Here is a 27,688-nt window from a genome sequence, read left to right as displayed (position 1 = left end):
AACTTCTCTCTATTCTGTTCTTTCTGATATCTTTCTATTAGGAACTATGGAACGTTGCAAGCACCCAGCCGCTGTACAACCTGCTACTGGATCTCAACTTCTACATCTTCCAGTGCATCAACTACTCCGCCGAGCAGGAGGTCCTACTGGACGAGAAGCGGAGACTCTGCGACGTCAAGCCGTTCTGGAGCACACTGCGCGTCATCCGCAAGGCGGGTGACGTTGAGGACAAGGTTTTGAACTCGCAGATTGGTCTCTGCATCGGCAAGAGTAAGTTTGGTTGTATGTTTGCTTGTTTGTACAGTTTGTTGTGGTTATTGCTTAGGCCCAAATTCATGAAGATGGTACAAATGAAACCATGCTTTAAACCATGGACAAAAACCATGGAGCGCCAATGTGTCGTATGGAATATTTTGTTACGAAATCAGTCATTTCGTTGATGAAATGATTATTTTGTAACGAAATGACAACATTTTGTATTATGAACATTTCGTCCATGAAATGATAATTCGTTAACGAAACGATCATTTTGTCGACGAAATGACCAATTTCGTAGCAAAATATTCCGTGCGACACTTGGCGCTTCATGTGTTTTTTTATCCATGGTTTAAACCATGGTTTCATTTGTACCACCTTCGTGAATTCGGGCCTTAGTGTGTAGGTTTACTGGAGGGTACAAAGTATGATTGAGCAGTCTTGATGATTTAACTGTGCTACCCCAACACCCTGCCTGTTAAGTGTTACATTTCTTGTGTGTGCTGTACTGTTCACTTTTAATCTTGATCAATATCGTGGTGAACTTTAGGTCCCTAAAAATGTTTCTGGTAATTTTGATTTCATTCTGAAGCCATGAGATTCCATTACTTCATCCTTGAATGTCTCATATTGATGAAGCTTCTTTCATTATGTTTTTTTTAATAGTCTGTTATCATAATTCAACTTTAACATTTTTGAAATGCAGTGATGATTCTACATACAGTTGAACCTCTCGTATCCGGACAAGTCGGGACCGGGGCTCATCCGGATAAGGGATTTGGCCGGATACGGGAGACTCAATGCTTTATACATGTACATCTCATACATACACATGTACTGATGTAGCCCATTGTAGTACCACATGTAGTAATGTGTATACTGCAACCTTTTCATTGTTACACTCAGTAACAGACCCCAAAATAGAGGTTCGTGTTTGCAAGAATGAAATCATTTTCTTTTATAAATTCTTGGGATGATTTACCTAAATAATTATTAAGAAATGTATCAAGTATATGTAATTCATGTGTGTTTGTGTAGGAGTTCTCAAGGAGTAGGAATCCCCCTTTCCTACCGTAATTCTTAAAAAAAGATAAAAAAAATCATGGCGAGATTGCGTCGGGATAATAGAGAGATCCGGATAAAGGGAGGCCGGATATTAGAGAGAGGTTCAACTGTACTTTAAAAGATTTGATTTATCTTCTTCACTATTGAAACTCTAGTTTTGCACCAAGCGGTGAAGCTGCAAACATCCCCTATAAATAATGATACTTTGCATATTTTCAAGTAATCATTATAGGCAAATGTGTATAACCCCCTCCCCAGCAGTGATTAAAAACAAAAACAAAACTCTTTAAGTATGCATCAAATGGTGGCATTTCATTTATGTGTTCTTTGTACATGCCTTTGATGCTTATACTCCTTTCAGTCCATGGTAGTGATTGCACAGTGTTCATACACAGTCCACTGAACATCTGTAGCAGTCATTACCAAAATGTACAATAGTATATATACATCATATAGCATTTTATAATTTTTGCCTCGTTCATTTGATTTATCAATAGGACATGCAGAGGATTCCGCGCTTTACACAAGTATAATAATATTTCTCTCACATGAGGAGTTGTTTGGAAAACTTAAGTTTATGTACAATGTATTCAATTCCCTTGGTCGTCATAAAATTGTATTGTATAACTTTCAGGTTGTGTTGTATCCTGTGCTGTAGGAAGGCACTATAGAATTGTTTTAATTTCAAGCATAACTTTATATTTGCTGTACATAATGTAGCATGGCCCAAATATTTCCTCAAGTTCAAGATCATCATCAGTAGCACATTAGGATTCAAAGGTCTACTATTATATATTCATTACATTTATGGCTCCATAAAGAGTAGAAAGGACAGCCACATGTACACTGTACTGTATGTGTGTACACACTGGTTTTTGTTTATGATTATTATATCTGAATGTTTTCTGCCATTATATAATACCTACAAATCTTATGCCAGCCACTGGAAATAAACAATAAGACTTTGAACTTCATTCTGTATCTTGCAATACTCTAGGGCGTAGTTACAATGTAGGTTCACCAGTTCGTAATCTTCAGAGTTTTAAAGTTTCTTGTGATTATCATTGCTGTTATTGTTATCATCATTATCATCATCATCATAATTATCATCATCATCATCATCATCATCATCATCATCATCATTATCATCATTATCATCATCATCATCATCATCATCATCATCATCATCATCATTTCTATTTCCATTATCTTGATTATCATATTTTCCTCATCATTATCTTCATAATTACTGCTCGGATTTATACATATGTAGGCCTCCATGAATACGACCAGATGAAGAACCAGGAGGTGCACGACTTCCGCAGCAACATGCGACGCATGTGCATGGATGTGCAGCGGGACCACATGAAATGGTCTTGGGACCGGAAGGCCATGTACCTGTTTCCGCCCCAGGTGGACTCCAGCCCGGTGGCAGAGAGCAGCCCAGAGCAGTTTCTGGTCAACATGCGGTTCTCCTCCAGTCTGGTAAGGACTCCCTTACGGGGCAGTACACGTGTACATGATAAAACTGTTGTTTACCACTTATCCGGTCAGAGCAGCAGATTTACAAATTGTTGCAGAACATTTGCCTGAACATGCCCAAACAGAAAGTCCAAAAATAGGAGAAAATGATATAGAAAATCACTTTGCAAGTCAAGGGCTTGATAAAACATGATAATTTGAATAAACAGCACACATGGATTCACATGCTCAAACACATTGTGGTATTAACAAACTTGGATCAATTGAGTGTTGGTGTTGCATTGCATTGAAACTTCTTCACATAAGTGTTGGAAAGTTTTGCTGAAATGAAATCAAAGTGCATTGCATCACTTAACCGTCATTACTTCATGGCTTCTGTATTGTTGACCTCGTTGGTTTAACCCTTTGAACCCGAAAGGCCGGAAAACCGGCCGCGCGCAGAATGTGCAAATACCCTAAAGGCCGGTATACCGGCCAGAAATCATGTGACTTTGATAACTTGAGTTTTAACTGTCAGGTGACCCCCTAAATAGGACGCCATCTCACTACAACGATGCGGAGAGATTCTTCGGTCTATACTTTCGTTGATTACGGTTTGGATTTGCAAGTTTTGAGCTATAAAAATGGCAAAAATATGCTATTCTGCAGAGGAGGCTCGTGCGATAATCCTAGGTGAATCATCTGGTGATTATGAGGAAGCTATTGACAAGTCATATTATAGTCAAAGCAGTGATTTTGAAGATGAAACGGACACAGATAATGAGCTAGATGCTGCACAAGGTAATGTACAATCTCAGCCGGGTACCAGCGGGGGAAATAGCAGCTGGGATGCCGTTAGAGCTGGAGCTGGAGGTGATCATGTTGGTGATCGTCGAAGTCAAGGGGGCGTGGCACAGTCAGGGAGTGAGGTTATTGTTTTTATAGCTAACGTTACTAATGCTGATTATCATTATGATTATAATCATTATTGTCATACTGAGCTATTATTGCAGCTCAAATAAAATTGGAGTAATCATAACCACACTTCACAGACCTGTGGTTATTTGTTTTTGTTGTATTTTTTGTATGTATTACCAATGTATTCAGTCATTTAGCAAAATATGCTCAATATGTGCAAATAATGCAGGGTGAGGGTCACGACCATCTCAAATAATGCGGGGTTCAAAGGGTTAAAAGGGGGAAGTGAAAGAAGGTGGCTTTAAAACTTTTGCTTGCCCAGTGTGGGCAAGCATTTTCTCTCATTGTTCCAGAACTCTTGCCTGCCTTTGATTTTAACTTGCCCCTTGCACTTTGGCAAGCCCTTATCTAGCACCTTGCCCTCAACCCCCCCCCCCCCCCCCCCCATGACAACACTAGTTTGGATACCATTTGCCCCGAATGCAATACAAAACCAGGGCGTCCCACCTGCTATACATGTAGCGTGCATTGAAAATGTGCTGGTACAAAGCCTGGTGCATGAAAATTATTGAAACAAACCAACAGATACTTATATGTCCTTGTTTTGTAAAACCATCTGCTCTACTTTGTTGTTTACGCTCAGCAAATAAAATGCAATAAAGTTTTAATACTCTCTCCTACACATATATTTGTCACTGTGTGCTTGCAGAGAATATGATGAGGACCTTTGAATGTTTTTATGTGTGTGAATGTATGTGTGTTTGTTTCAGTTTGTCATTGTGTCTGTCTGTAAATCTCCATGGCCGCCTGTATGCCTATCTCTTCGACTTTTTGTTCCTCTTTTATCTTTCATTTCTCCCCCCCCCCCCCCCACACACACGCACATTAGCACACTCTCACCCAAAATTGTCATGTACTACCTCAGATACATTATATCTGTTGACTTGAAGAGTGACTTTGTTCTGCCTCAAGAAAATGTAAGTTTTCTGATCCGAAGCCAAGCCGCTTTATGATTGGCAAATGAGGACTTAGGGAGGGCCTTTAGGATTCAGGGAGAGCCTTTAGCAATGCTGAAACATGGTGGCCATCGTGAACGGTAGAAAGGTCAACTGAAATTCTTTGCTTTCTGGGATTCTAGAAAACAAAACCTTGTCACCGGATGATTAAAGGTATTGTTTACCATTGGGAGCACATATCACATTTGATGCATATAACAGGTCAGGGGCCCCTTTCATAGAACTTGTTGCCAGTGACAACTACCACATTTCTATGACAAATTTGCTCTCGGCCAATCAGATGCAAGGATTTCAGTAGCTTGTCACATCTGTGACAACTTGTCACTGATAACAAGTTTTATGAAACGGGACCTACTGGTGTATCACAAAACATTTTACCATGTAAAAATTTTGCAATAAAGGCTAAAATATAAGGGGATATCATTATTATTCTCAATAAACCATACCAGTAGATGGTTTATTCTAGAAACAATTTTATTATACACTACTATTGTTCACATTTTTTTTTTTTTTTTTTTTGCAATACAGCTGTACTTAACTTTGATTATACGGATTGCCATTTTAGCATTGGTTGTTTCTATCCCTAACTCACATTTAGAACTATTTTGAAGCACTAGAGCTGGGTTTCTGTTTCATCTGCAAATGGTAAATAATGCCTTTAACAAAGCTTTCCAGGCAAGCAATGCAACTCTGACTGTGCTGCTCCCTCTCTGATCGTGACAATCTCTCTTTTATTTTATCCCAATCGCCTCCTCCACTCAGTCAACAACGTCACTCCTAAGGGTGAACAGTCGGGACCGGCCAGAGGACCTTGTGCAGAAGGCCCAGAAGAAGATGTACCAGCAGGCCACGCAGGCCGACGATTACGTCCTCAAGATCCGCAGCTGCGAGGACTTTCTCCTCGGACGTCACCCGCTCATCAACTACAAGGTCAGCCTCTCTCTCTTTCTCTTAATAATGATGTTGGCTCACGGTATGGAGGGAAACTGGCATATTTACAAATAATATTTATAAATCCATTGAAAATTTTTGAAAAGTTTGGACACAAGACATGAATATCTAGCCAGAAATACTGTGTGCACCAAATATTTTGTGAGGTTTTTATTTTCGCAAATTTCACGAGTCAGGTGCTATTCATCAATTTAAAGACACACGAAAATATTGACTCTGATCCCGATATGAATGTGACGTGCACATATATGTTTCCCTCTCAGTGCTTTACTCCACGATTGCGAGTTTAACTACTCGCGAAATTATCAAGAAGTCCCGATTTGCAGAAATTTAACCTCGCTATTAATATGGCATATACAGTGGTTGAAACTGCTTGCCAAACATACGAATTTGCTTGCACAAAAGCACTTCACAGAAGATGAAAGTAACTACTCCCTGTACGGGAATGAAAAATTCCATTGCCACCTCAACAAGCTCTGGACACATATAATTGGGTGTGAACACATAGGCAAAGACATTGATATTGATGAGGCATTACTAAAGATCTCATGTTTGTGTTATCGTGCCGGTTGCCAGCTACAATTGTGTCTTTGCATGCCTCGAAGTTATTGGTTTAACGGTGTGTTATCTGTGTCATTTTTATCAAAGTAAGTTGATTTACAAGCAATTTGAGGCATAAATCCAAGTTTCTTCTCCCAAATGCACCCTTCGTAATCCAGTACATCCGGAAGACGCTCAAGGTGGATGAGAAACCAGAGCTGATCCTGATCCACAAGTCGGAACTGAAGGTGGACGAGCGGTGCCAGGACCCGATGTTCAACGTCCTCTCCCAGAAGGAGGAGGAGGCCCCGCCCCTACCGTCCAAGCAGAGCCGTTACGTCAGCTGGGACATCGATGAAAAAGTCAGCGTCACCTTCCATAGCGCCAAAAGTGTCAATGTCATCGAGAGGTCAGGGGTACGTTTACGGACTTTTGATTTTCCATACGAAATCCCCAATATGATGGCTTTCCATATCACCAAGAAAACTGCATGGATGTTCACAATCACTATTTTTATTGCAACTGATTGACAAATTGCCTTACATCGACGTAAATAAGCACTGAATTGATCAGTGTTTTAGTAGTAGCCATGATAAAAGAAATCAAAGGCGTACATACTGGAGCAGGACTTGAACCTATGACCTCCTGATCTGTGGACAGGCATCATCTCCACTAGACCACCGAGCTTCCGCCTGACAGCAAGTCTTGGTTCTATTCCTTATGGCATACAGTGGGTACTGCATAATTATTCAAATTCATGAAATTCTTCATGAATTTGAATCATTATTTTTGTTTTCATTTCATGAAAGAGTATAGAGATAAGATTCTGTTAATAGCACATCTCCACCATGTTGTAGCTCAGAAGTCACCATGATTTAGGTTCATTTTTTTTTTTTCTGTCATGCCATGCTTTAACTATTTTTTCTTACCATATACAGTGTAATTCAAAACTACCTGGAGATATTGCAGTGAGAGTTCAGTGATTTGAGGGGAAAATGATGAAATCATATTAAATTTAGAATAATGAGGGATAACATGTTGGAAATTTTCCACCTGAAATGTTGAAATAGAGCATACAGTGGACAGATATTTGACAAATCTTAATCAACTTTTATAGTGCATGTGTGAAGTGCAAATTTTTCAATGTCTTTCAATCTAGCGGTCTATATATCTATGAATCTGTCTGCCTGTCTTCCTATCTGTTTTGTATCTATCTTTACCTATATTGATCTGTATATTGGTTTATTTAAAATTGAACCTCATTTTAACAGGCTGCTTTGGACCACTGAAGCTTTCTTGCTTTTTCAGCTATCTTGTTTATATCAGGGATAAAAACAAAAGAATATATTAGGGGAATAGAAGGTACAATATTACCTCACAGTAGCAGTAATAAAAACAGGAGAGTACCAGGTAATGGGACGTGCATAATTACCTTGCTATATTGGGTTTGTTTGTTTGTTTGTTCATTTGCCTTCTGAGAAGATGGCTAGATAGTCCATATTCAGTTACACTGGGTAAAGCTGGTCTTCCATGGGGTCCAGCTGGATGTGAGGCGGGACCACTTCACCGGGTTAAACACCCTGCTCTTTGCGATGAATGAATGAAGCGGTATCTTTATACGTGCATGAATTGTGACTCTCTCACGCACGGAACCTCCATTTTATTTCCTATCCGAGGGACAGAGTGTTTTGCCTCTTGCTAGAGGAGATGGTATGATTACACACAACATTGCTCAGTCCAGACTCAGGTATTAACCCAGGTCGCTTTAATAGCTCGGAGGCAGACATGCTACCAACTGAGCGAACTCACCACCCTATTAATCTTGCTATAATGAAATTCCACCACATCTAATCATCTCTCTGTCCACTTCTCATTTTTTCCTCCACCCAGGTGAAAGTAAAAGCGGGTGTGTTCCACGGAGGGGAGGAGCTGTGCACCTTCTTCAGCTCCAAGGAGGTTGAAGGTCCTGACCCAACCTGGGAGGAGACCTACGAGGCGGACATCAGGGTCAGCGACCTGCCCCGCATGGCCAAACTCTGCATCCTAATCTATACGTACAGCAGCAAGAAGCTGGCCAAGAACACATCAGCCGGCCAGCTCAACCAGGAAAAGACCAAGAAGAGGAATGTTCGCAAGGTAGGGAGGGTTTTTTTTACCTCCGCCAAGGGAGGAAGTTATGTTTTCATTACCGTTGGTTTGTTCGTTTGTTTGTTAGTTTGTTTGTCCGTGTGCAATATAACTCAAAAAGAAGTTAAGCGATTTGGATGAAACTTACAGGAAAGGTTGAGAATTACACAAGTAACAGATGATTAAATTTTGGTAGTGATCCGAGAATTTTGGGGGAATATATGAAGGATTTTTGATATTTTGGCAGGTAGGGTCAATGAACTTGGGAATTCAGGCTGCGCGTATTTGAGATTTGCATGTGCGCACTAAAGTGAGTGCTCTAGTTTCTGCTAGGGCGAGGCGCGCCATCAGCTTAGGGTTTATGATGTAACAAAGGCTTCTATATTGGTAAATCGGGCTATAAGTACGTATGGGTAGAAATCACTGATATTTCTATGGAAGAACAAGATCAGTGGTGGAAATGAGCTGCATGCTTGGAGGAGGTCTGCGCTCTCAGAGTGCTTCTCTAGTTTGACATTTTTTTTTTCTTGAGTGGCGACGTGGAATAACTTTTCTGCTGAGTTATTCTGTCAGTAGATCATTGGTGTGATTTGAATTCCTGTTACTTGATAGATCAATGCTAAGGGTATTACCTATTAGGAGGCTTTACAGAGGGAGCTGTGTAGATTAGTTTCTGCTATGTAACATAATATACTCAGATTCCAATGAGATTGCAAATAGCTTGTCAGGTGTAATAGGCTGACCTTAAAGTTTGTTCATTGCAGTATCATGAGAGTTTGATTCAGAGTCTGCTGTGCATGTACCCAGTAACCATATGTGACCCGCGACAACGGTTTCAGGCAAAAGCCACAAGAGCAAATTCCCTCCTAGGCGGGGTTCAAAGATTTTGACCATTATTTTTGTCGATTTCGGTTTTTTGCAGAAATCAAATCTTTGATATGTTTTCTACATCTACACTAAATTTCATAGCATAAGACTAAGTTTTTCCTATCGAAAATGGAATTTCAAGCACCCAATGTTGGATCGCACTCGTCAGTTTCGAGCTTCTTTCGAACGCCGCGCCAATATCCCCAGTGTTGCTACGGCGCAGGGTCTCGCATGCGATTGGCTGGTGCGTCGCATACATTTACATAATTCGGCTTTCGGAGACACCAGTTGCAGCGTTTGGGGAATGCTTTGTCCATGCGTGCACGATTACATGCTCCATTGTTCTTGCCATAGTGGTTTATATACGCTCGCTCTCTAGTACGTGCTCTTCGTTTGGCTTTCTATCCAAACTATTCTACCTCAATGTTCGATAACGGAAGTGAAACAAAAATCATGCAGCATGACATAATCGTGTGAAAAGAAAACTAGATATTCTCAAATTTGTCTACTTGTACATGTAGTAAAAAATTATGACAGCAGACTGACTCAATGGAAGGTAGATGAGAGGAAAGGAGCGGTCACATGTGACTAATTATATTCAAATACTGCACGTCAAGATCGCACCAAACTAACGAGTCGTGTTTGTCTGTTTGTTTGTTTTAATTTAATTAGCACCACCGAACAAAACAACATAGGGGCCTATGCATGTCTTGTAAAAGCAAAACAAACAGGAAGCGTGACCCTTGCCAGCACTAGTAATTTTCTGCCTTCAAAAGGGTGGCCAATGATAAAGACAAATCAACCACAATGAAAACGCGATTTGTAAATGTGTGGATTCGCCACCGCTCCTGTTACATGCACACGGTTATGGTGTGTGGATGCCATTGCGTAATGCGTGCACCATACACATGTACATGTACACCATACGTGCAGTTATTGTATTCGCCATCTTGAAAGACGTACTGTAAACAGACCCGAGCGAAACGCATTGTTTTTCGGCTCCATACGCTGAGCTCCGAGGAAGGTACCCGGGAAATTTGACTCTCTCAGTGAGCCAATCAGAAGGCGATGTGGTTGCTAGAGGCGGAGCGTAACATCGATTGGCACCATCGTACGGATGGGTGATTCTCCCCTCGCATCGCCGCTCGGACATTGTCTTTGAGAAAGAGGTGAATCTTCAAAGCCTGTTTTCTCACATTTTTGTAAGGCTAACAACTTAAAAAGTGCATAATACTCTTTCTATGCCCACTTATGGTGCCGAAGAATACAAGTGTTTTATATCAATGCAAAGCTTAGGAAATGGGCAATGTGAATCAGTGAAAAAATGAATTTTCAAAATTCCTGACTTTTGCCTGAAACCGTTGTCGCCGGTCACATATGTGACCCGCGACAACGGTTTCAGGCAAAAGTCGCAAGAGCAAATTCCCTCCTAGGCGGGGTACAAAGATTTTGACCATTATTTTTGTCGATTCAGGTTTTTTGCAGAAATCGAATCTTTGATATTTTTTCTACATCTACACTAAATTTCATAGCATAAGACTAAGTTTTTCCTATCGAAAATGGAATTTTAAGCACCCTATGTTGGATCGCACTCGTCAGTTTCGAGCTTCTTTCGAATGCCGCGCCAATATCTTCAGCGTTGCTACGGCGCAGGGTCTCGCACGCGATTGGCTGGTGCGTCGCATACATTTACATAATTTGGCTTTCGGAGACACCAGTTGCATGCGTTTGGGGAATGCTTTGTCCACGCGTGCACGATTACATGCTCCATTGTTCTTGCTATAGTGGTTTATATACGCTCGCTTTGTAGTGCATGCTCTTCGTTTGGCTTTCTATCCAAACTATTCTACCGCAATGTTCGACAACGGAAGTGAAACAAAAATCATGTAGCATGACATAATCGTGTGAAAAGAAAACTAAATATTTTCAAATTTGTCTACTTGTACATGTAGTAAAAATTATGACAGCAGCAGACTGACTCAATGGAAGGTAGATGAGAGGAAAGGAGCGGTCACATGTGACCATGCAATTATATTCAAATACTACACGTCAAGATCGCACCAAACTAACGAGTCGTGTTGGTGTGTTTGTTTGTTTTGATTTAATGAGCACCACCGAACAAAGCAAAATATGCATGTCTTGTAACTTAGGCAAAACAAACAGGAAGCGTCACTAGTGACCCTTGCCAGCACTAGCAATTTTCTGCTTTCAAAAGGCACCACAATGAAAACGCGATTTGTAAATGTGTGGATTCGTCACCGCTCCTGTTACATGCACACGGCCATGGCATGTGGGTGCCATTGCGTAATTGCACCATACACATGTACATTGTACATGTACACCATACGTGCAATTATCGCATTCGCCATCTTGAAAGACGTACTGGTAAACAAATCCGAGCGAAATGCATTGTTTATTGGCTCCATACGCTGAGCTCCGAGGAAGGTGCCCGGGAAATTTGACTCTCTCAGTGAGCCAATCAGAAGGCGATGTGGTTGCTAGAGGCGGAGCTTAACATCGATTGGCACCATCGTACGGATGGGTGATTCTCCCCTCGCATCGCCGCTCGGACATTGTCTTTGAGAAAGAGGTGAATCTTCAAAGCCTGTTTTCTCGCAATTTTGTCCGGCTAACAACTTACAAAGTGCTTTTTATTTCTCTTTCTATGCCTACTTGTGGTGCCGAAGAATACAAGTGTTTTATATCAATGCAAAGCTTAGGAAATGGGCAATGAGATTCAGTGAAAAAATGAATTTTCAAAATTTCCGACTTTTGCCTGAAACCGTTGTCGCTGGTCACATATGGTCAGAACAATACAATATTCGATACAAATGTGTTTGACGAACTGTGAAAGTTCAGGGTTGTAATTGTTCAGTGCAGTGGAGTCATGTATTGACGATAGCTGTCTGGTTTTATTCCACCACCTGTTCGCAACAGTGTAATGTAAGAAAGACAAAGGCCATAACGACATACATCAGTTTAGTGGCGATGATACATTTGTACGTGTGAATATTTTGAAAGTTTGCTCAGCATGTTGACCTCTGTGTATCTTGGCCCACCCAGGAGGTTGTCCCCATTGCGTGGGTGAACACCACCTTCTTCGACTACCGGTCCCAGCTGCGTACGGGGCAGACCAAGCTCTACATGTGGCCCGCCTCGGAGGCGGCCGACCTCAACCCCCTGGGTCCCTGCGAGTCCAACCCGAACCGGGATGATACCACCTCCATCGAGCTTTCGTTCCACCAGTACAGGCAAGGCACTGTCTCGTACCCGACGTTCGACAAGGTCCTCGAGAGGGCGGCAGATATTGCTCGCAATATAGATGCGCCATTCCAAGCCCCTTCGGTGAGTCGCTTTATTCTCTTCTTTGTGAGCGTTAGGGTCTTATTGTCAAAATTTGTAGCCACTTGTAGTATGTTTACAAAGTCAAAAATATGAGGGACTTGAAATAGACTCACAATGCTTGCTACTTTTGAGTTGAGTGACGCTTTGTTCGTGCCAATGAAACAGGAACATTTACATCCATAATTCATTAAAATAATGTGGGATATTGTCTTATGTAGGCCCTATTAAAGGTCATCACTTTGTATTTTGTGGTTGTCGTTGAGCAGGAGGAGTCCACGCAGCTCCTGCGCCAGATCGTGGAGAAGGATCCCCTGGAGCCCCTGAGTGAACAGGAGCGGGAGGACCTGTGGGAGGCTCGGCAGGACTGCCGGGACACGCTTCCCCACGCCCTACCCAGGCTGCTCAAATGTGTGCACTGGAACCACAAGGATGAGGTGGCACAGGTGTGTGCAAGTGGCCATGCTTGACATGAATCATTAAGGATGGGAGTAAGGAGGGCTCACCTCTGCATGGTCAATACCTATACTGACACATTTTACCATGGATGGGACTGAGAAGAGCCCATCTACAAACTATATGTATTGTTGATACCTATGCCAACGTGTATTAGTATGGATGGGACTTACACATGTATGAGAGTTCATTTTTGTATGGTTAATGTCTGTGCAAACACATTCATTGTACTACTGAAGGTGGGAATGAGCAGAGCCCATCCATGTACGGTATTACCACGGAGGTGCTAGTAGCACCTCCTTGGTATTACTATAGGCATTGCTAAGGCTAGAGTTACAGGTGTATTACATACACATATTGGCGTGATGCCCAGATTATATGCAGTGGTAGCACACTATGTACAATGGGACTATGTACCAACAGAGGATAATCATACTATCTTTATAGCAACCTTTTTAAAAAGGTAGTGAGGGCAAAATTCTTATGACATGTATAGTGGATCCATGCCTGAATTGAATTGAACATGCAATTGTACTGTTGTTACTGGTACTGATTTTCATTTCCCAATTTATAATTTGTTTTTATTGAAATAACATTGACCTTCAGTTTGTTTTTATGCCTGTACAATCATATATCTTTAACTTTTATGATAAGACCTTAATAAAGATGACATATTACGTACATGAAAGCTGTTATTGCCCTCAGGTGAAGCATATACAGTAAACCTCGCATGAGTCGAAGCTCTCGGGACTGACAAAAATGCGTCGACTTAAGTGAAATTCGACTCTCGCGAGAGTCGATTTTTTTTCGACTCACAGTTATGTACATGTATTATAGTACATTTGCATGCATGTGTGTGTGTGTGTGCGTGCATGTGTGTGTTTGCATTCAAATTTGTCTGTTCTTGAAGATAATGTTCTTATTTTGTTCTAAATTGAAAATGGAATTTGTATCAATACTAGTAGTTAAACGCAGTTCTGAGAATGTCTGCGCTAATGTGGCAATGTGCATGTGCTATGTCTATGGTGCAACATAGGTAGCCATCTCTGTCAACCTACCCTGAGACAAACACTCTCCCAGGCCCATCCCACCTCCATTGAATAAAACTATACAGCCAGCCGGGCACGCACAAACAAGCTCCGCCCACTTGGCCTGTCACTAAAATATCAAAGCAGCGATTGGTTGACCAAGGATTTCTGACTTGACATGGATAAAGTATGGATGTGCTGTGTGTATACATGTATACATGATGTGTATGTATTCGACATGCGTGCAGAGCGGTACGGTGAGTGTGCATGCTTACCTGCAGCAGGCCAGGGACGGGGTTCTGCGACATGCCGATTTTTTTTTGTTCTCCTCTAAATGTAATGAGAATGCCAGACAAATCTTCTTCGGCTCAAGTGATGTAAACTACGTGTATTTTGTACAAAAGGGACTGAATGTTTTACTTCGACACAGCCGAAATTCGACTCTCGTACTTCGGCTTATCCAAATATTTCTTAGAGAAAATACATAGGGAAAATCGGGACTTTTTATTTTGCTTCGAGTTAAGTGATTTTCGACTCACTCGACGTCGACTTATCCGAGGTTTACTGTATGTTAGCATATTTATTGTACCCTGGAATTGAATTTGTGAATACCCTCTCCATTTTTTTTTTCCAGTGGCCTCACTAGTGAACTTTTATCATAGATATGTATCTGTGAAAAAAACAAATCTAATGAGAATCTAACATTATGAAAAACTCACATGGTGTGCCATGTCTTACCTTAAAAACATGTAAAACCTTGCTTTTAATAGCTGTTATTCTTCAAGCCCATTTTATTATTTGCTATTTTGAGCCAATGCAAAAACTATCAAGGAGAGTTTGACTCACAAATTTGAACAGTTTCACTGGATGACAATTTTTTTCCTGTTTTCTTAAAAACTCTTCCCCATAGATGCAAGCACTGCTGCAAATATGGCCGCCCCTCAAGCCAGAAGAGGCGATGGAGCTTCTAGACTACCGCTATCCGGACGTCTCTGTCAGACAGTTTGCGGTAGAATGTCTCAAGTCACTTACGTAAGTCATCTCACAGAGCTGTGTTTGAGTGATTACATGATTATCCTATTTCTGTAAAGAAAAGAAAATGATAAATCAGTACAAAACTAAACTCTGAATCAGTATGTCATCAAAAAAATGAAAGTGAATAGAATGGACAGGTTTCTTCTGTTTAGGGTGAAATATTGCTGATCTGATTGCTAACCTTTGACTTGATGCCTCTAGAAATTTTAAACAACAGAAAGATATAAATTTTAAACAAGATAAATGTATCATCTAAATCTGATTTGAGTTAAGTGATAACGGTCAATCAGTAAACCCCATCTGTGGTCATTTTTCTCCCGCAGCGATGACCAGTTCTCTCAGTATCTTCTCCAGCTAGTCCAGGCCCTGAAGTACGAGACCCACTTGGATTGTGCCCTCGGCAGGTTTCTTTTAGACAGGGCCCTCTCAAACCAACGCATTGGACATTTCCTCTTTTGGCACTTGAGGTAGGCATAACAAAAAGGGTTTGTTTGTAGAGTTGCGTATGATTTCTATTTCAATAGTAATTGGCAGCCTTGTTTTTTAACCCGTTGAGGATGGGCTGATTTTGCTACAACACACGTATCCCATAGACCCCTGCCCGAGTATACGCGGGACTTGTCCTCAAAGGGTAAAGCCACTTTGGAGTTTGAATATGTACTTTGCATGAGCAGATAAAGGTCAGATGTCTTTTCTTTGAGAAAAACAACAAAATGAGACAGAGAGTTGTAATGAACAATATCAGTGACAGTGCCTGAGCAATTTCTTTACATTGCAATGAAAGAACATTCCTGAACATTCCAGATACAGTTGAGTTGTAGCTTTCAAACAGCTGTTTTGATGTTTTGTTTTTCCATTCTAGATGTGCAACCTGAAACAGAATTATGCTTTGTGTTTTTAAAGCAAAAAAAAATGAAATCAAACTAAAGAAGCACTGTAAGAGCGCAGACCTCCGCCAAGCATGCAAATCATTTTCACCACTGATCTTGTTCTTCCATAGAGATATTTCCACCCATGCTGTGCTGAAAGTCGCCGATTTCCCAATATAGAAGCCTTTGTTACATCATAAACCCTCAGCTGCACAGCGCGCCTCACCCCAGCAGTTTGGGCAGAAACTAGAGCACGCACTTTAGTGCGCGAATGCAAACCTCAAATACGCGCAGCCTGAACTCCCAAGTTCACTGACCCTCCCTGCCAAAATATCAAAAATCCTTCATAAATTCCCCCAAAATTCTTGGATCACTACCAAAAGTTAATCGTTTGCTACTCGTGTCAGTCTCAACCTTTCCTGCAAGTTTCATCCCAATCCGTTGTCTACTTTTTGTGTTATTTTGCGCACAGACAAACGAACGAACAAACGAACGAACGAACGAACAAACCAACGGTAACGAAAACATAACCTCCTCCCTTGGCGGAGGTAACAAAATCAAGTAATTAGTATTAAACAATTCTTAGGACTTTGCCTCAGCCCCATACATTGTACATTTATTTTGTCCATAAAATTGTGCACATTAAATGGAATGTATAGGCCAGTGTACCTGATGTGTCTGGAAAGTGCTGCATTTGCACACAACAGATGCCTTGGTCACATTTTTAATGAAATTCTCCCTGCTCTGTGTGATTGTTCCTTAGGGCGGAGATGCACCAGGCGGCTGTCACCACTCGCTTCGGCCTGATGCTGGAGGCATACTGCAGGGGGAGCATGGCTCACATCAAAACACTCAGCAAACAGGTATTTAAAGTATTAAAAAAAGGGACAAAAAGTTTAGAGTGATCTGTTCGGTATGGGTGCTTATTATTTATATCTAATGTCTACATCATCCACAATTGCCTATTAAACAATACTGTAAAAGTGGAAATTTTCGTGGTCTTGAAATTTTCGGGCATTTCGCGCAACAAGAAACTAGCGCGAAAATAAAAGCACGCGAATATTTTTGCTTGCCATATGTTCATGTGCGCGATGTCTTGATTCCACTGAATTAAAAACACGCGAAGCTCTCCTTACCCGGCCAAGCACGAAAAATTAATCTCGCGAAAATATCCACTTTTACAGTCGTTCATTATAAATATGCACAGGCACAGTAATGCACTAATAATGGTTATATAGACTTTTGGAAGGATAGTGCCCCATGACCTTAGCCAGGACACCAGCTCATCAGTCTCCAAAGATGTTCCTTTTGAGCCAGCAATACCAAATATACAGACAGATGCAAAACATTAATTTTCTCTTGCATGGTAAATGTTTTTTTTCTTTTGACTTCTGTGTTTAGTGAACACACATGAAGGCATAATGACCCGAATTCACGAAGGTGGTACAAATGAAACCATGGTTTAAACCATGGACAAAAACCATGGAGCGCCAAGTGTCGCACGGAATATTTCGTTACAAAACTAGTCATTTCGTCGGTAAAATGATTATTTTGTAACAAAATTACAACATTTTGTTACTAAATGAACATTTCATCAACAAAATGATAATTTCGTTAACAAAACGGTCATTTTGTCGACGAAATGACCAATTTTGTATCGAAATATTCCGTGTTATGCTTGGCGCTCCATGGGTTTTGTCCGTGGTTTAAACCATGGTTTCATTTGTACCACTTTCGTGAATTCGGGCCATTGTGGGTAAATGAACATTGTGTTCAACTCCACTACAAAGGCACAAAGAGAAAGCAAGAGGCTCAGCATTCAGTGATTGCCAGAACACAACTGCTTTGGTTCTCTAATTTTAGCTCAAGAGGTTAAAACATCATAATTTACATAAACTGAATATTCATCATGGCAAGTCAAGTGTACAAAGCTTGTGGAGAGACTTTGAGGACAAAAGAAAGGGAAGGTAGTGCATGCAGGTTATCAGGTGAGGTCAACAAAAAAACAATAGAGAGCATGATTGGCAGTGGAACCTATTGGAATTGGAAGTATTATGCTAGGTCAGGCAATGATTATTCGTGGCCAAGTGGCCTGTGACGGAGTGTACAGAAAGTAATGCTTAATATTACAGCTGACTGCAGTAACAGAACAACATACAAGCCTGTTCAACATACGATCCATACCATATGACCATGCATTAAAGCACCGCTGATACACGACACTATTCTCTGCAGTCACAAAGCTTTTGATGTGACCATGATGTGACCATGCTGACCCTTGACCTTTGACCTTTCCAGGTGGAGTCGCTAAACAAGATGAAGAACCTGAACGAGCTGATCAAGTCCAAGCAGGCCAAGCAGCAGGACAAGTCGGATCTGCGGCTCATGATGAGGCAGGTTCTCCAGCAAGAGTCCTACGCTGACACTCTCTCCAACTTCATCTCACCGTCTTCCCCATCCTACAAACTCAAATGTCTCAGGTAGGACTCATGAGGGCGGCATCACCCATCATCAAACTCTCGCTTCTACACTGTATCATCCCCCCCCCCCCCTACAATTTTGTATCTACCCGACATTCTCAAAAATGAATCTTAACCACACTTTACTTCATTTGTTTATTGCCATGGATGTTTTGGAACTAATTGTCAATGGATAGAGATTACCTAATCCCCCTAATCCCCATTATGTCATCATGGCATTCCTCTTGGACTGAGGCACATTGCTTTGACTGCGTGGGCTTGATACACTTTTCAACTAGTCCATGTTTTGATGGATTACTGAATGCTGCTGACAAAGCTTGTAAAGTAAGTTAAGTGCCAGGGCACATCAAAAGTGGAGGAACAATGTACAGGAAGACCACATTAGTATGTATGGAACTCGGACACACAGTCTTGTAGGAGCTACAACTGGGACTTCCTTGATCTTTGAATTTCAGTATAAACTTAAGTTATCATGCAAAGTTCTTACATCTGTGTTGTAGTACATGTATTATTGGTAGAGTTTGTAGTCTGCCTCTTTTTTTTAATTCAATACTTCAACTCACTTGCAGGCTAAGGCTAAGAAATCAAAAGCTGTTGTTGATGATGCACAGGCTGTAATTGCAACCACATTTTGCTTGCGGCCTTATACTGCTGCATGATGTTAAGCCATAAAGCGAGTGGGATTTAGGGGTCATTGATTTCTGCTAGTTTTATTTTTTGCTCCCACAGCCTTGACGATTGCAAGTTCATGTCATCCAAGATGAGACCACTTTGGCTTGTCTTCAAGAACGACGATCCAATCGGGGACGACATCTACCTTCTGTTCAAGAATGGAGACGGTAAATGTGCCTTAGGAGTCTACATATCACGATTACTCTTTTAACCCGTTGAGGACAGTTTGATTTTGCTACAACACACATTTCCCATAGAAGCTTGCCCGAGTAGACTTGGGACTCCTACTCAACCGGTTAACATCTTTCTTTCACTGATTTCCATGTCTGCATTCTCCAAACACCTTGAAATCTGCTTTTTCTTTTTCTATTTTGCTTGATCTTTCCCGTCAAACAGTTTGTGAAAGTTTTACCTCGGAGCCTATAGTGAGTGCTATGCCATAGTTATGGTGTTGAAAGTTTCAGCCTCCCACTCTTGAATGCTTCCCTTGTATTTTGTGTCCCCACCCCCCTCCATTTATATACAATCATTCCTCTGTCATGAAAGGGGATGGCTAGTAACTGATCAGTGAGAATCAGTGGGAATGATGGAGGATGATTGTTCCAATCCTTGTGGGATTCATTTAAGAGTACATTATATATCTATTGTTGTGTGAAAATTATTTGCTTCAGAATGATCTCATATTCAAGTAATGTGCAGTTTAATGTTTCCAGGTTAGCGTGCCTGGTCAGAGACGGGGCATTAATTTGCACATAACTTGAATATGAGACCGTTCTGAAGCAAATAAATTTCACACAACAGTAGATATATAATGTACTCTTAAATGAATCACACAAGGATTGGAACAATCATCCCTCAGCATTCCCACTGATTCCCACTGATCGGTTACTAGCCATCCCCTTTAAGGTATTTATATCATTTTTTTTAAAAGTAGAATGAAATCAAGTCATACACTTTTACTTCCAAATGCCATGGAAACCTTTACTTCTTTTTTTAAAATTTGAGTGTGAAAGAGAAGTGTCTGAAACACAAAACAAAAAGCCCATTACCAATGATAAAATAGGTTCCATGACATTTACTTCTGTGACAATTGCTCCCATGAATTATATATGCTAAAGCCAAACATAAATTCTACCCACAAACGTAACCTTAACCCTTATCATAATCCTCACATCAAACTTAACTTAGTACCTTGTCATAACCATAGCCCTAATATAAAGTCCTTGGACAAAATAAGACCAGAGCAGTTGTCGCAGGAGCAATGTCATATCACCTGTAAACTAAAATCCGACTGTAGTATGCATCATCTCCTAATACCTCTTTTTGGTTTTGTGTATTCCCCGTCCCTTCTCGCAGACTTACGCCAGGACATGCTGACACTCCAGGTGATGCAGATTATGGACAACATCTGGCAAGAAGAAGGACTGGACCTGAGGTAAGGGCATGGCAGTCTTTGGTACCAGCGTACCTGCAGCAAATGAAGAGCTCCACCCTCAAGGGGTGATTTTAACTTTTGCGATGTCTGACAAATTCACATCTGTCCTTTTATACCTTACTCAGTTCCCCATGGGGAAATTACCTCTTTTATCAAGATTGTTGCAAGAATGTCTTATGTCAAGATTGTTGCAAAAATGTGTAGTCAGATGTGACCTGCATATCAGGGGACAGTAAACCTGGTGTATCAAAGTCAAGATCTTTTTTGTCTGATGCATGAAGCTCAGTGGAAGTGTTTAGAACTTTTCTTCTCAGCCTTGGGGTAGTTTTTGACTCTCCTTTTTCTCTCAGTCAAATTTTACAGTGTCAAACTGTGTGCTTCGTTTCAAAGGGATTCAATTACCCAAAGCCAATTGTATCGACTCAAAAGAGTAAACTCGAATGGGATGGTGTAATTTGTCTCTTGCAAAATGTCACTTTTCACCATTCAGCTTGTACATAGGTGGACAAGTACCCTGTCAAGATAGCCGTGTATAACACTATGATTCTAAGGTTTTGCTACTTTTTTTTTTGTGGCATTAAAGTAGAATTAGATTTGCAATAATTGCTGACTTCATGGGAAATTGTATTCGTGGAAATGACTTTATCGGAAATTTTATTCATAGAAATTGTATTCATTCATGTGTAGAAATTATTTCATTGGAAATTGTATTGGTAGAAATGTCTTTTCAATATTTTCATCTGATATTTTCACAAGTTGATGACTAAATAATCCCGTGAAATCTGTGATTGATTACTATGGTCCAGTAGGAGTGGGGGTATGGCTCTATTTAAGGCATTCTTTTTGCACATTCCACTCATCCAATGCAGGATAATCCCCTACCGCACCCTGGCCACGGGGCCCAAAGTGGGTCTCATAGAGGTGGTGACCAACGCCGAAACCATGGCCAACATCCAGAAGAAGCATGGCTCCACGAATGCCATCACGGCAGCCTTCCAGAAAGCCGCACTCTTTGAGTGGATCAAGAAAAAGAATCCCACAGAGGAAAAGTAAGGAATCTTGATATGTGACCCTGCATCACACAACCAACAAAAGTTGCCAGACATGGATTTTTAGTTGAGAGCATCTTCTGAAAGAACAGACTTGATGCTTTAAGATGATGTATAACTCAAATAAAATGGACACTCCTAACCTATCTAAATATTGGAAAGAAAGCACACACTCAGAAAAAGTGTGAACTGAGAAAAGAGGCTCTGAAGCACAGGGTCTATTCAAGCATTTAATCTTTACCAAGTCGTGCTAGCTGTGCGATAAATGGGACAAAAAACAAACACAAACACGATGCAAGCCACCAGAGTAACAACAATGGAGGGATTATCAGATTAAGCTGAAATTGAGCATGCCTTAGTAGCGCATTCTGTCCATGATTAATGCTAACTTTTGAAGCAGTAGCATCATATTTTCTAATATTATAGGAGTTGAAAGTGAAGAGTGTGTACAGGGTTTTTAAAAAATGAAAATGGGACTCTAAAGACACACCTAATCACACTATTCTAAGAAAAAGTGTTCAAGATAAACTGCTAAAAACACACTTGGTTGTTTTTTTTTTATGATCCCAAATTGTAGGATAATGTAGAAGAAGACTTACTCTTTCAGAAAATATGAAAAAGTCAAGATTGGCTAGGTTGACCCATTTCACCTATTTCCAGTCCTCACACAAAATCAGTGCATGCGACGTTTTGTTCGTTTTGTGATGCACGGTCACATTATGTTCTTTTTAACTCACCTTAACCCAAGGCCGAAGTGAGCTATTGCAATCATTCATTGTCCAGCATCTGTTATGTGGTTGTGTCATGTGTAGCGCATAAACATTTTACATTTTCAGCTTCTTCTTTTTTTTAGAACCCAATAATAAATTTTCACCAAACTTGGCAGGTAGCATCCCAGGAGGGATAGGATCTCACTTTGTTCCAATGGACACAATGCCCCCCAAGGCCCCAAATTAAGGGATCTTTACAAATCCTCTTTAGAATAAGAAGTGATTGAGCTATTCAGTGCTCTCAGTTTAGTACATTGGTATCTGCAGTTTCAAGTTTGTTCATGGTGGATCCAGGGATGCCCCTCGTAAGGCTCTTTGGTGTGACGGGGTCCAAATTGGGGCCCAAATTGTACATTTTCATCTTCTTGAAAACATTACCGTCAGATTTTCACCAAACCTGGCAGGTGTTATCAGTGGAGTGATAGAATATGTGTATTTTGAGTGGGCATTCTGTGTTTGTTTACCCTTGCCAGGTTGGACCGTGCAATAGAAGATTTCACCCTCTCGTGTGCTGGCTACTGTGTTGCCACCTATGTTCTTGGCATTGGGGACAGACATAACGACAACATCATGGTCAAGACGTCGGGTCAGGTATGTGATGACCGCTACAGCTTTTCTAGCAGGAGAATATCATGTACAGTAAATCAAGAAATTTGATTCAGCCAACGCGTGCCGACGCAACAACAAATTTAAAATGATCTTATCGTGTGAAACGAAAAAACACATTTTGATATAAATTTTCAAAGACTTTGTGGTATGTAGTGAGTAACATTGAGAGGAAAATAACTTTGTCTCTTCTCCGTCACATTGCTGCCATAGATCAAACGAGGACACAAGACCATCTGTGCGCTATAGAAAAAGTGTAGAAGTTAGTAGTTTAATAGTCATTTATAGTAGTCTTATACTGTAAAAGTGGATATTTTCGCGCAACTAATTTTTCGCGCTTGGCCGGGTCAGAAGAGTTTCGCGTGTTTTTAATTCCGCGGAATCGAGACATCACGCACAGGAACATATGGCAAACAAAAATATTCGCGTGCTTTTATTTTCGCGTTAGGTTCTGGTTGCGCGAAATGCGCAAAAATTTCAACACTGCGAAAATTTCCACTTTTACAGTATAGTCTTTAGAAACCATTAATACATAAAGAAACAAAAATTTTGTGTCAGCAATGGTTGGGCAATATTGATCTTTGATCTTGTGAATAACAAAATGTACACTTAAATGTCAGTTGACCCCCTCCACAATTTGCAATGTTTCATTTGTGATATTATTTTCCCTTTTGCATTTTTTTTTTTGTGTGTGTGTTTTTCCTTGTCTGATATTCTGCAGCTGTTTCACATTGACTTCGGCCATTTTCTGGGTAACTTCAAGAGAAAGTTTGGCGTGAAGCGGGAGCGTGTCCCCTTTGTTCTCACCCACGACTTTGTGCATGTCATCACAAGGGGGAAAGGCATCGGCACCACAACCGAGTTCAACAAGTATGTCATGGTTCGATATCAGTTTAGCCAAGTCTTGCCTGATGCTTTCATGTGCTTAAAGCTTTCTATTCAGTTGTACATGTAGCAGAGCAAGGGCAACCTAAATCAGAAAAAATGTAAATAATGCTGTGATATATGCATTCCTCCAACAGAAAATTAACAAATGCTGATAGAATAAACTCTACTCTTTTTATCAAACCAATTTCGGAAGGCATTATCACACACACACACACAAAAATAACAACATGAATTTAGGCCACGAAAGCAGGCACTCTTTTCTTCATCATGGGAACCTGGTATATCAGGTTCCCATATATCAGTTGCTCCCACACGGGAACCTGGTATACTGCTCCCACAGGAACTTGGTCTACCAGGTTCTCGTAAAGGAATGGGTTAATTGCTGACATCCCCACTCTTGATAATGATGTGCTCATAAAGTTTGAATTTTTGTGTTGTGGAAATTTTTGTGCGACAATAAACTTGTGCAAACTTTTTTTTTTTTTTTTTGCATATCATATGTGACACTGGTTTATGTTTTGAATCCACTAAATTTTAAACACACAAATTTCATCCTTCTTCCAGATCCTGGTTAATATCATGTGCAAAAATTTATGCTTTTACAGCATTCATTTTTTTTTCCTTTTAGTTCTCCAGAGTAATGCAAAGATGTTAGTTTGCACAGTTTAATACTGTTTTAATGGATGGGACCAAAGGAATGGGGTTGAGCATGCTTAGGTGGATGTGTCAAATGTAATAGATCTTTAAAATCTCCATGAATTTTTGGGTGTCTCCTTGAAAGTTTAGTTACTCTTCATGTCCTGCCAAGAGAATATTAAAGCCTCCCTAATTTTGGAGTTGAATTTTTCATGCTGAGATGCATGAAACTACAAACCATCCGCCAAATTGCTCTTTGGATCTACCCTGATTTTGATTTTAACAATCCTGATGTGATATCACCATGATGGTAATTCCCTTTCCCGCAAACGTTCCACTCTTACAGCTTCCGGCGCTGCTGTGAGGAGGCCTTCATGATCCTCCGTCGCCGCGGCAACCTCCTCATCAACCTCTTTGCCATGATGCTCTCCAGCGGGATCCCCGAGCTGTCGGACGAGACCATCAAGTACCTGCGGGACGTGCTGGTCCTCGACCGCTCGGAGGACGACGCCCTCAAGCACTTCCAGGGCAAGTTCAATGAGGCGTTGAAGAACTCGTGGAAAACCAGCATTGACTGGATGATGCACCACATCGCAAACAGGGACTAAGAGAGAGTAGGGATGAGCAACCTCCGTCTCCGGTTTCTCGTCCACCAGATGCTTTGCGCTGCAGATGGGGACGATATAGGAGGGAAGAGACAGAGCCTGTTTCATCTCACAATTGATCTGCAGATGTAGGGTACAGTAGATAGAAAGACAGACAAAAAAAGAATAATCGCCGCAGGTAATGTAACAGTGGCAGAGTGGAACAGTGGCACAGATGACTACAACACTGAAGAAGAGATGAATGCGTATTGATGCACGGAGGTAGATGCTAGGGAACACAGGAGAAAACACAAACTGCATTGAATTGAAATCTGTCATCTGTGAAAATAACCACACATGACTAAGACTACGTCCAGACTGTGTGTAAAGCATGATCGACAGTCATATCAGAAGTTGAAGCATTCTTTCATCATTTGAAAAGTGAGTAAACAAGACAGGAGATCTGATATATTCAGCTTCTAAACCATGGTGATGATCATCGTCATGCAATCAAAAGTCGTCAACGAAGCGGATTTTGCATTGCAAGGCATACAAGGGTGGTGTCGTCCTCATCGACTGCACAGACCCCTGGCGAGCTGCATTAAGTTGCACTCTGGAATGTCGGGGGAATCATTTTCACGCACGGTTGGCACTGAGACTCAGCAAGACATCGAACGGTAGACTTCTGGCTGGCTGAACTGTGAGGGTTCCTCCTTTCAACGGTTTGCTCCAGCATATAACCACACTGAACGAACATCTCACGCAAGCTTATATAAGTTTTACATCAGAAATCAAAACAAGATTTTTGTATATAAAAAAAAAAAAGTAGAAAAAGCATTAGTGGTGTAATCCTCCGATCTAGTTTCTTCGATCACAAAATGCCTCACCAGATAACACTTTAAACTATACATCAGCTATATTTTCTAAGCTTCCACGAGGGAAAAAAAAACAAAACAAAAAAACCTTTGCTCCGTTCTTTGTAGCAGCAATGCAAACCTCATATGAATACACAGTGCAGTATTTTACCTCAGTGAGTGGTGCTCATTGAAGATAGATGTGGAAGTGCTTTCATAATTGTGTGTGCAGTGTGCATACATGCAGACGTCTGTGGTTGACCAGAAGGGGCATGTTAAGTTCACAAGTTTTCGTAAAACTGACAAAGAACGTTGTTTTTGCTGTCCCTCAGGTGTTTTTATCTGTTAATCTTCTCGAATGTTTTATACACAGATACAACTCTCGGAGGAGTGTTGGTGTGAGGGGGAGGGTGTCGTTTGTGGTTGCATGGCAACAGGAGAAAGGGTGGGGCCTTTTTTGATTAAACTGTCATCTACATGTATATGCTAAGCTTTGTCCCCACAAATGCAACATGCATCAGCTCTTTCTGATTTAAAGAAGCATGAGAGAGCAAGAGAAAGGGAGTGAGAGAGATGGAAAGAGAGAGAGAGAGAGAGAAAGGAAAAGAGTCTGGAAAAGTATTGAAGACAATTTCATTGGCCTCTTGTACTTATTCTAGGTAAGTGAAAGATGTACAACTGTAGCATTTTGACACAGTGACCAAATGTATTGTCCTTAGGATTATATGTTGTGTGCAGAAAGCATTATCATAGCCAGTGATGTATGGAAATGAACACTTTTTTTTAAAGGGAGTTTATGATACTTTCTAAAAGAGATGGTAGTTCAAAGATGTGAATTTTTTGTTTCCTGTTTTGACTGCATGTTGACCAAACATCAACAAGATGGTTGCCCGTGCTGCCGTGTGAAAGGAAATTGAGCGGTGCCAAGGGTTAAAGGTCACAGGAAGTGGCTACTGCAACATAAGGATTAGCTGTTGAGCCAAAGCAAAATGCGGCTTCTTTTTAGTCTTCTTCCTTTTTTATTCCTACCTGTGAGATCACGTGAAAGTTTCAGAGTAATCCATTTCTTATGAGAGCCTGCCTAAAAGTGAGGATTACAGACTCATGCCAGGGAATGGATTGCGTTGTCCCGCCACTCGGAGAAAGCAACATTACGAATGAGCATTTTGCTCCGGTTGGAGGTGGTAATGCGTTTTCATCATCAAAGAAGAAATGCATGTCGAGATGTCATGCATGTTCTATTCCATTGTGTTTTGATATCAAAGTGATTGAGGAAGGAGCGTATCATCCAAGGAACACATTGCACGATCTTGGTGGCTTTCGATTATGCTCAAGATGATAATGCTACAGTGTATGCATGGCGTTCTGCAAAGCTCTTTACCATTGAGCCAAATGGCATGTGTTTATATTTCGTTTTTGTTTGTGTGTACCGTAGTGGAAGATTCACTCGATTCTTGTTGATTTGATCATATTTCTGTACGTGCAATGCTTTCGTAGTCATCTCCTTTTTTTCAGGATTTCATCCCAATCTATTATAGGATGATTGATGACATTTTTTATATTGAGATGGAGGCTCAGAGAGAGTGGGCAAGTGGGGGGGGGGGGGGGCGATTTGAAGTTGAATTTTATTATCTATAGTCACATGTTTACATGGCTTAACACATACTTAGCACAGGACACATGCAAGAATACAGGATAAAAGGTACCAGAAAATAGGAATGCAAATCAAGTCCGATACCTGTCTGATACAAAGGTTATGAAAAGGTTATAAGAACTGATCAATG

At 40.9% G+C, this 27,688-nt stretch overlaps 1 protein-coding gene across 1 annotated transcript; it reads left to right on the top strand.

The window, feature by feature from the left end:
- Positions 1-142: 142 nt before the first annotated feature.
- On the top strand, positions 143-25,947 carry LOC139708271 (phosphatidylinositol 4,5-bisphosphate 3-kinase catalytic subunit beta isoform-like). The gene is made up of 17 exons (XM_071620242.1): positions 143-270; positions 2,594-2,805; positions 5,478-5,645; positions 6,386-6,622; positions 8,097-8,342; positions 12,264-12,545; positions 12,812-12,988; positions 14,937-15,058; positions 15,385-15,528; positions 16,694-16,793; positions 18,229-18,410; positions 19,140-19,249; positions 20,439-20,517; positions 21,387-21,566; positions 22,810-22,927; positions 23,664-23,812; positions 24,813-25,947. Exons 2-17 carry the CDS (start codon positions 2,614-2,616, stop codon positions 25,072-25,074), a joined length of 2,748 nt encoding a protein of 915 aa, XP_071476343.1. The 5' UTR covers positions 143-270; positions 2,594-2,613; the 3' UTR covers positions 25,075-25,947.
- The last annotated feature ends 1,741 nt before the right edge of the window (positions 25,948-27,688 follow it).

The sequence above is a fragment of the Diadema antillarum genome, unplaced genomic scaffold, assembly GCF_040938485.1.
Source record: "Diadema antillarum isolate AM-2024a unplaced genomic scaffold, OU_Dant_1.0 seq00001323_RagTag, whole genome shotgun sequence".
Classification (NCBI taxonomy): Eukaryota; Metazoa; Echinodermata; class Echinoidea; order Diadematoida; family Diadematidae; genus Diadema; species Diadema antillarum.
Note: the sequence above shows the minus strand (reverse complement) of the source record. Positions and strands in the feature narration are given on the sequence as shown.